General features: G+C 46.8%; 1 protein-coding gene across 1 annotated transcript; it reads left to right on the top strand.

Annotated features, from left to right (window-relative positions):
- Nucleotides 1-3431: 3431 nt before the first annotated feature.
- On the top strand, nucleotides 3432-8994 carry spag6 (sperm associated antigen 6; the record flags this gene model as incomplete). Its single annotated transcript, XM_084459505.1, has 11 exons — nucleotides 3432-3456; nucleotides 3632-3727; nucleotides 3896-4062; nucleotides 6348-6531; nucleotides 6673-6878; nucleotides 7055-7228; nucleotides 7419-7571; nucleotides 7689-7880; nucleotides 8110-8226; nucleotides 8451-8596; nucleotides 8949-8994. The coding sequence occupies 11 exons, from the start codon at nucleotides 3432-3434 to the stop codon at nucleotides 8992-8994; spliced, it is 1506 nt and encodes a 501-aa protein (XP_084315631.1).
- Between the last annotated feature and the right edge of the window lie 1193 nt (nucleotides 8995-10187).

Below are 10187 nucleotides of genomic sequence, written 5' to 3'. Positions count from 1 at the left end.
TTTTCATCGTTCCAATATTTGTCATCCGTAAACCCGGCCCATACAGTATGCTGCTTATCAAGTTATTGATGGGTCTGACGTTTTCACAAAATCACATCAGGCAAATGGCCTAAGACAACAAATGTATTTATTTATTTACTTCAGAACCAACAAAGGCGTAAGTAGGCTATGTACTGTATATGCCCCCCCTCTCAATAAATACATAAATAAACCAATAAATGTATTGCAATATCATTATCTACACATTAGCCTATAGGTTTTCATTTTGGAAGTCCAAATTTGCCTTTGACATATTCATGAGATAAATATTTTTGATTAAATCCACCAAACAGGCCAATAGACCGTGGAAATGCATGAAAATATTTAGGCTATAATATTTACCAACAGATCTAAATTGAGGATAGGCTTCTGCGCTCTTCAATTGTTCTAGCATTGTTACTGCTGGTAGAATTTATAAGCTGACGATGATCGGGGTACAGTTAGGCCTATCCTACTCTTGATAAATGTAAGGCTACTTAGCTATTCGCTTTAGATAAAAGCGTCTGCATTAATGACTAAAATGTCAAATGTAAATCTAATGATTCCAAATATCAGACATTGCTAGGACTGTGTTTCAACTATATCAATTAGGCTACATTAATCTAATATTTTAAGATAACCTGTTGGTAGGCTTCACCACGTAGCCTATGGGGGCAGACCAATCAAATGATTTTGAATCTTATTTTACTTAGCCTACAGAATGCTCTATAGGCTACCCCACGGAACTAAATGTTGTTGGAAATTGTTTGGGGATATTATAGGGTTTGGGGATATTATATACACGTATACAAATATAGCCTACGTAGCCTATACACCTACATTATCCACTGTAAAATAATAAATTGTAGATGTCCAAGACACAACAGCGGTTTTATAGTGTTTTACAGCATTTTATTTAGCCTAATTGATGGAAGTGTTTAGAAACGCTCCTCCAACCAACAAGCCTTCAAAACCCGCACATTTCGGTTTGCTCATCGGTTTTGTTATATTTTCAATGTAGGACAAGAGCGTAATGTTCATGATGAGATAGGTTATTGTAACCATGATTATAGGCAAACCAAAATATAGCTTGTGTGGGCTCGCCATACAGATAAAACATTAGAATACAAATCAATAGACTATAGGTCAATATCTCAAATGAAGATCACCCGTCAAACTACTGCAATTCTATTGACCCTCTAAAGTAGTCCTGTATAGCCTAACTGGGTAGACCTGTCTAGGCCCGTGCTACTGTAGCCTAACCTCCCTGGGTAGACCTGTCTAGACCCGTGCTACTGTAGCCTAACCTCCTTGGGTAGACCTGGGATCCGTGCTACTGTAGCCTAACCTCCCTGGGTAGACCTGGGACCCGTGCTACTGTAGCCTAACCTCCCTGGGTAGACCTGTCTAGGCCCGTGCTACTGTAGCCTAACCTCCCTGGGTAGACCTGTCTAGACCCGTGCTACTGTAGCCTAACCTCCCTGGGTAGACCTGTCTAGGCCTGTGCTACTGTAGCCTAACCTCCCTGGGTAGACCTGTCTAGGACCGTGCTAGCCTAACCTCCCTGGGTAGACCTGTCTAGACCCGTGCTACTCTGGAGGTTTGCTTGCTTCTCTTCACTGGGTCACTTTCACTTTTTGGTTTGGGAGCAAAGACCTACAGTATACAGTCTGCTGGACATCAGCTATATAGAACCATAGGTAGCCTAATCAGACTCATATAAACTAATTAGACCTATAAGTCTGCTGGACATCAGCTGTATAGAACCATAGATAGCCTAATCAGACTCATATAAACTAATTAGACCTATACAGTCTGCTGGACATCAGCTATATAGAACCATAGATAGCCTAACCAGACTCATATAAACTAATTAGACAGTCTGCTGGACATTAGCTTTATAGAACCATAGATAGCCTAATCAGACTCATATAAACTAATTGTGGGCTACTACTTTTCTTAATTGACGCTCGTGTCAGAGCCTACTGTTAGCCTACTACTATCAGTTAATCTACTGTTACTAGGCCCATCAGGGAGGAGTGTAGGCTATCCTGGTGGGATGTGAGTTACAGTCTGTACATTTAGGCTAACACATAGGCCTAGAGGCTTAAATGTGCAGATGTAGGCTTTTCGAAGTAATTGGATATGCATATGTTAAGAAGTGAATTAACTTAGTAATTTCGTCTTCTTTCTTCGTTTCTTATTAGTATTAGCCTATCTTATCTCTTATTATTAATTTAGTATTTTAACTAAATTGGAAGCTTAGAGTGTTTTGGGTGGTTAATTGCTTGTAGCCTGCGCCATAATGATGAGGCAAACCTCAAGCCAACCTCCTATTACTCTTCCTTGAACATCACATTTCATAGACTTCTCTTTTCAGACAGCTGTTTTTGCATTAGTGTTCTGTTTTCCATTTAGGCATCCTGTTTACATCTGCCTCCAGGGGGATCTGTTCTTATAGCCAAGTAGGTTAATCTTAGAAGTGTGATTTAAGCAGGATTTTGCATAGCGTTTTGAGTCATAATAGGCAGCCAAATTAAAAGCATGCATGCATGCTTGCTATAGCCTAGGTCTAGCCTACTTGTGACATTTAATGGGGCTGCTTTAAGTAGGCTTACTGGAAAACGCGTGTCTCCTGTAGGCTAATATTTGACAATTTGACAGTGGAAATGTTTTGAGTGACTTTGTTTAATCTCGCCTACAATAGCCTACCTTCAAGCAGTTATCAATTGGCTTCAATCAACCGTGGTGCAGTTGAGCCACCGCCGCATTAGCCTATGTTCAAAAGCCCTTTTGTGACTTTTTAATGAAAACAAGCTGCCTGCCTTCTCTCAGACTGGCTAATTTTAATATGGCAAGCCTACCATGTGTAGTTCATTGGGCTATGTGATGAGAAGATAATCTAAAGACGTTGGCTTTTCAAAAGATTGTTGTCTAAACTGCTGCAGCAGCCGTCTGTACAGGCTTGTGTGGGAGAAATTCACCCATGATTCTACAGGCGAACCTACAATGTGGCTTCATACAGTTGTTGGGTACGCGTTGCCGCTCAGTGGTCCACAATTTGTTTCCCAAGAATGTGAAAATTGCTATTGTTTGCATTCTTGTGTCAGCCTGGATCATTCGTTACCTTCAATCGGATAGAGACTTTGCTGGTTTACTTCACCTCTATGTTTTTTTTGTGTTTTCTTTGCGGGAACTGAACTGAACACGAGACACGCGCATGTTTGCTCAATGCCTTCTGCTTCCGGATTGTTGCCAGGGCAACTGTAACACGCCAACCCAAACTAGCGACTGCAACACAGACGAAGCAGCATCGCAGAAGCAGTACTTTTTAGGGGGAATTCATAACAATAATATTGTTGTTAAAGTGAATTATTATTTTGAATAAGTATTTCGATTCATAATACGTAATTATGAGTCAAAGACAGATTTTGCAAGGTAAGATCATTCGAGAAATACCCTAACCCTCGGTCGACCGTTATGTTATGATTTGTATATGGTTGAATAAGCTACTGTTAGGCCCTACTAGTGTGTCAAATATAGGCTAGGTTACTTTAGTGATCAAAATAAGGGATTTCCATTCTTCTCACTTAATTTTTTTTCTTTTTTTCAGTGTTTGAGCAGTATCAAAAAGCAAGGACACAATTTGTTCAAACGACAGCTGAACTTGCAACCAGGCCACAAAACATCGAGACGCTACTAAATGCAGGTGAGTCACAGAAGCCAACTTCTTGGTTAAGCTGGGTTCACATACAGCCAAGACAGTTTTAATCAGTTCTAGAACCCCCCCCCCCCCTCTCTCTCGGCTGGGACCAATCTGCCCCCCCCCCCCACACACACACAGACACTCACACACTCTCTCCTCTCTGGCTCCCAGGGGTGATGTCTCTGCTGCGGCCCCTGCTGCTGGATGTGGTTCCCACCGTGCGGCAGACTGCAGCGCTGGCTCTGGGCCGGCTGGCCAACTACAACGACGACCTGGCCGAGGCCGTGGTGAAGGGAGACATCCTCCCACAGCTCGTTTACTCCCTCGCTGAGCAGAACGCAAGTGGTCACTTACATCCCATCCATAGGTCCTGTGTGTGTGTGTGAGAAAGAGGGACAGGCCCAGGAATGGGAGGGTCTGACTATGTTAGGGCAACTTTGGTTTCATGTAGGGATGCACGGATATGAACATTTTGGCAGATACAGATAACATATTAATATTGCTATCATGGCCGATAACTGATATTAACCAATGTTGATATGATCTGTATTAAAACAAGTTTCTATGATAATCAAATTTTATACATACTGACAAACACATGTAAACCCCTGTCTCTATTTCCAAAACATTTGGAAAAGCTGACAAATCATAGATTGTTTCCTCCTAAAAAACAACACACACAACAGCAGCTTGACAGAAATAACTATGGGTTGTTCATTTGGGCCCTGTGAAAATGGCTGATATGATTGCCGATACATTGGGCCCCTAGTTTCATGGGTGCTGGTTTGCTTTGGTAACAGTCTCTCATTTCATGCACTTTGTTTACACAGATAAACTCTTTCCTTTGCATTGGTTCACACGCAAATTGTTGTCATTTTTGTTTTTGTAAGTTGCCTACAATAAGAACTTCTGTTTGATCATGTCTGTGTGTCCTTCTCTCCTGTGCGTGAATGTGTGTGTGTCCTTCTCTCCTGTGCGTGAATGTGTGTGTGTCCTTCTCTCCTGTGTGTGAATGTGTGTGTGTCCTTCTCTCCTGTGCGTGAATGTGTGTGTGTCCTTCTCTCCTGTGCGTGAATGTGTGTGTGTCCTTCTCTCCTGTGTGTGAATGTGTGTATGTCCTTCTCTCCTGTGTGTGAATGTGTGTATGTCCTTCTCTCCTGTGTGTGAATGTGTGTGTGTCCTTCTCTCCTGTGTGTGAATGTATGTGTGTCCTTCTCTCCTGCGCGTGAATGTGTGTGTCCTCTCCTGCGTGTGAATGTGTGTCCTTCTCTCTTGTGCGTGAATGTGTGTGTGTCCTTCTCTCCTGTGCGTGAATGTGTGTGTCCTTCTCTCCTGTGTGTGAATGTGTGTGTGTCCTTCTCTCCTGTGTGTGAATGTGTGTGTCCTTCTCTCCTGTGCGTGAATGTGTGTGTCCTTCTCTCCTGTGTGTGAATGTGTGTGTCCTTCTCTCCTGTGCATGAATGTGAGTGTCCTCTCCTGTGTGTGAATGTGTGCGTGTCCTTCTCTCCTGTGCGTGAATGTGTGCGTGTCCTTCTCTCCTGTGCGTGAATGTGTGTGTGTCCTTCTCTCCTGTGTGTGAATGTGTGTGTCCTTCTCTCCTGTGCGTGAATGTGTGTGTGTCCTTCTCTCCTGTGCATGAATGTGTGTGTGTCCTCTCCTGTGCGTGAATGTGTGTGTGTCCTTCTCTCCTGTGCATGAATGTGTGTGTGTCCTCTCCTGTGCGTGAATGTGTGTGTGTCCTTCTCTCCTGTGTGTGAATGTGTGTGTCCTTCTCTCCTGTGTGTAAATGTGTGTGTCCTTCTCTCCTGTGCATGAATGTGTGTGTCCTCTCCTGTGCATGAATGTGTGTTTCATCTCCTGTGCATGAATGTGTGTGTGTCCTTCTCTCCTGTGTGTGAATGTGTGTGTCCTACTCTCCTGTGCGTGAATGTGTGTGTGTCCTTCTCTCCTGTGCGTGAATGTGTGTCCTCCTCTCCTGTGCGTGAATGTGTGTGTGTCCTTCTCTCCTGTGTGAATGTGTGTGTGTCCTTCTCTCCTGTGTGTGAATGTGTGTGTCCTTCTCTCCTGTGTGTGAATGTGTGTGTGTCCTTCTCTCCTGTGTGTGAATGTGTGTGTGTCCTTCTCTCCTGTGTGTGAATGTGTGTGTGTGTCCTTCTCTCCTGTGTGTGAATGTGTGTGTCCTTCTCTCCTGTGTGTGAATGTGTGTCCTTCTCTCCTGTGTGTGAATGTGTGTGTCCTTCTCTCCTGTGTGTGAATGTGTGTGTCCTTCTCTCCTGTGTGTGAATGTGTGTGTGTCCTTCTCTCCTGTGTGTGAATGTGTGTGTGTCCTTCTCTCCTGTGTGTGAATGTGTGTGTGTCCTTCTCTCCTCTGCGTGAATGTGTGTGTCCTTCTCTCCTGTGTGTGAATGTGTGTCCTTCTCTCCTGTTTGTGAATGTGTGTGTGTCCTTCTCTCCTGTGTGTGAATGTGTGTGTGTCCTTCTCTCCTGCGCGTGAATGTGTGTGTGTCCTCTCCTGTGTGTGAATGTGTGTGTGTCCTTCTCTCCTGTGTGTGAATGTGTGTGTGTCCTTCTCTCCTGTGTGTGAATGTGTGTGTGTCCTTCTCTTCTGTGTGTGTGCGCGCAGAGGTTCTATAAGAAGGCGGCGGCGTTTGTGCTCCGGGCGGTGGCCAAGCACTCCCCGTCCCTGGCGCAGGCGGTGGTGGACTGTGGGGCGCTGGACGCCCTGGTCCTCTCCCTGGAGGACTTTGACCCTGGGGTGAAAGAGGCTGCAGCCTGGGCTCTGGGCTACATCGCACGGCACAACGCACGTAAGGACACACACACACACACACACCGACACACACACACACACACACACACACACACACACACACACACACACACACACACAGGGATCAGCAGGGATATATTCAAGTCTCCAAATAAACAAATAAAATGTGTTTGTGCAGACTTGTCTCAGGCCGTGGTGGACGCAGGCGCTGTGCCCCTCTTGGTGCTGTGCATCCAGGAGCCCGAAGTGGCCCTCAAGCGCGTCTCCGCCTCGGCCCTCAGCGACATCGCTAAGCACTCCCCTGAGCTGGCCCAGACCGTGGTGGACACGGGCGCCATCGCCCACCTGGCGCAGATGATCCTCAACCCGGACGCCAAGCTAAAGGTGGGGCCCAGCAGAACGGATGAGACACAAACATTCGCAATATTCAAAATCAAGGAGATGTTCTTGGCCGGCCTGGTGGCTGAAACGAAAGGACAAACCGCTGACGCTAGAGGATGTCATGTCATAATGAAAACAGGCTGAATGTTGACCGCCCTGTTCACCTTGTCCCCTCACAGAGGCAGGTGTTCTCGGCCCTGAGTGAGATCAGCAAGCACTCGGTGGACCTGGCGGAGATGGTGGTGGAGGCCGAGGTCTTCCCGGCCGTGCTGGCCTGCCTACGGGACCCCGACGAGTACGTCAGGAAGAACGTCAGCACCCTGATCCGGGAGATCACCAAGCACACGCCCGAGGTGACCGGGGGACACGCGGCCCACACGCGGCTCACACGCGGCCCACACGCGGCTCACATGCGGCCCACACGCGGCTCACACGCGCTTACTCACAAACACATGCAGGGGCAGCGGAACCCTGTCTGTGTGTATACTCACGCGTACTTGCCCTTACCTAAATGTCTGAATGTGTGTGTGTGTGTGTGTCCAGCTGTCTCAAATGATTGTCAACGCGGGTGGCGTGGCGGCAGTGATCGACTACCTGGGGGATTGCCATGGTAACGTGCGGTTGCCAGGGATCATGATGCTAGGATATGTGGCAGCCCATTCTGAGAACCTGGCCATGGCTGTCATCGTCTCCAAGGTGTGTGTGCGTGTGTGTGTGAGAGAGAGAGAGAAAGTCCATCTCTTATCCCCACCTCCACTCCTTGTCTGACCCCCATCTGTGGGCCTGTCCACCCGTGTGCTGGTCCTCCTGTAGGGTGTGCAGCAGCTGGCCCTCTGCCTGTCTGAGGAGCGAGAGGACCACATCAGGGCGGCCACGGCCTGGGCGTTTGGCCAGATCGGACGCCACACGCCGGAGCACGCCAGGGCGGTGGCCACGGCCGGCGTGCTGCCCAAGCTGCTGGCCCTGTACATGGACACAGCCAGCTCCGAGGACTTGCAGGTCAAGGTAGGCTCAGGCGCGGCCTGGCCGCGGGCACCCAGGTCAAAGGATGTGCCTTGGCCGTACGGATGTGATCCCTATAGCCCAAGACTGACAGACTCGCTGTGGTGTGTATTCACTTTGTATGGACAGGATGTTGAATAATGCAGCTTACTATTACATAGGAATGGATGTTTGTTGACTTGTATGCTGTGTGAATATGGCCTAGTTAAGATCTGTCCGTTTCCTTACCCAGGCTAAAAAGGCTCTGAAGAGCATCCTCCAGAAGTGCACCTACCTCCCCGCCCTGGAGCCGCTGCTCAGCGAGGCACCGAGCAACATCATCAAACACGTGGTCTGCCAGTTCAGCAAGGTGGGGGCGCATTCAAGAACACCGCCTGCTTCCCCCCTAGTCTGATCCAGCGGCCGCTCACAGAAGCAGCTGTGCTGTTCGTCAGCCATAGCAGTGTGAGGGTGTGGGCTGCAGCCACACGCTGTCTGAACTGTGTTATCTGAGAATGCAACATTGGTTAAGCCAGGCGACCCCACCCAACTGAACCTGATCCTGGAGCGCTCTCTCTCTCTGCTCCGGTTCAGGTTCTGCCCCACGACAGCAAGGCGCGCCGCCTGTTTGTGTCCAGCGGAGGACTCCAGAAGGTCCAGCTCATAAAGACGGAGCCGGGCTCGGCCCTGCAGGAATACATCAACTCCATCAACAACTGCTACCCGGAGGAAGTAGTCAGGTGCGACACACACACACACACACACCAAAAACATCTTGCCATACAGATATCCATCCATCACTGCTGTTCCAGGCGTGCGTGTGTGGAGATGCTACATCTCCTCTCTGGGGCGGCTGTATAGCTCAGGGGTAGTGCGGGTCGTCCAATGATCGTAGGGTCGGCGGTTCGAATCCCGGCTCCTCCTGACTGCATGTCGAAGTGTCTTTTGGGCAAGACACTGAACCCCAAATTGCTCCCAATGAGCAGGCTAGCGCCTTGCATGGCAGCTGCCGCCATTGGTGTGTGAATGAGAGGCCATTGTATAGCGCTTTGGATAAATAAGTGCAGTCCATTTACCATCCTCCTCTTGCAGGTATTATTCTCCTGGCTACCCAGAGAAGCTGCTGGAGCGTTTGTAGACATACCCGGCTGTCTGAGGGTCGGAGCCTCCTGGAGGACATGAGCTCACATCCCCTATTACTAATTCTGAGCATGCTACATCACCATTATTGCTTTACTGTGAGCAAAGCAGACTGTCAATATTTTTAATTAAAGTGCTCTTATTATAGAATTGATTATAACTGTTTTTTTTTTACTAAACGCTTATGCATTATCAATTGATGTACTACAGATGTGAGTTGACATAGCCTACCAACCATTTATAAGTGTTATTGATAACTGATTATGTGTTTTTTTAAATGATTGAATAGTATCATATAAAGGTCTAGACCTATTCTTTTGCCATCATTTTGCATACATCTGCATGTATCTTAAATCATGGTCTGGTTTGCTGAATATTTATGTGTAAAAAAATCCATTTGAGTTGACAAGCCAAAGATAGGGTAATATTTTGAGGCGGATTTAGGCAAGTCATACGCTACTCCTTCTAGTGTTACGTTAAAGGACGTTTTCAATAGCGACTTGTTTTGGTAAATAAATGATACATTATTTTTCACTACTTTTTTTGGTTATCTGTTTCCACCTTAAAATAATGTTTCCTTTGGGGAACGGAATGGTTGATGAATTTTCATTCGGGAAACGTCTTCTTTCATCGTTTCAATCTAAAGCAGGTTATTATACAATGTGCAGCATAATCATTATTTGGATTAAATGTGATATCAACGATTATATTAGGCCGAAGCATTTTTTGTCTTAATTTCGCCGTGTAGTCTATATTGAGGAGAACTATATCACCTAGATAGACCTGTCTCTACAAGGGGTCTCGGTCGATGATGTGACGGTGTTTTCTGCCCCCTGGCGGTTGTAGGCTGCTCCTCCCGTCTTAGGTTTTCTCTTTCACAACAGCTGTGCCGCACATGGCGACCCCCTTTGTTTATTGTTTCCAGCATGGCTGTAGACCAGGCGGCTCAAGACTTTAATGACGGCAAAGATATGTTTCAGAAGCGCGTGATCTTTTCACCACTTAATCTGTATCATAGGCTAGGCTACTCTCTGGATTAAACCATTTTGACGTAGCCTACGAGCTACATTATTCCCCAGTCCTCTCATAGTTTATGATGTTAAAAAGAATCATACATAAATTTGAAATGCATTGTGTAGGCTGCCTTTAACACTGTGGAGTTAACGAATGCCCACGTTTTGAGTGTGCGGG

This window comes from Borostomias antarcticus (assembly GCF_949987555.1).
Source record: "Borostomias antarcticus genome assembly, chromosome: 2".
In the NCBI taxonomy this organism is placed as follows: domain Eukaryota; kingdom Metazoa; phylum Chordata; class Actinopteri; order Stomiiformes; family Stomiidae; genus Borostomias; species Borostomias antarcticus.
Note: the sequence above shows the minus strand (reverse complement) of the source record. Positions and strands in the feature narration are given on the sequence as shown.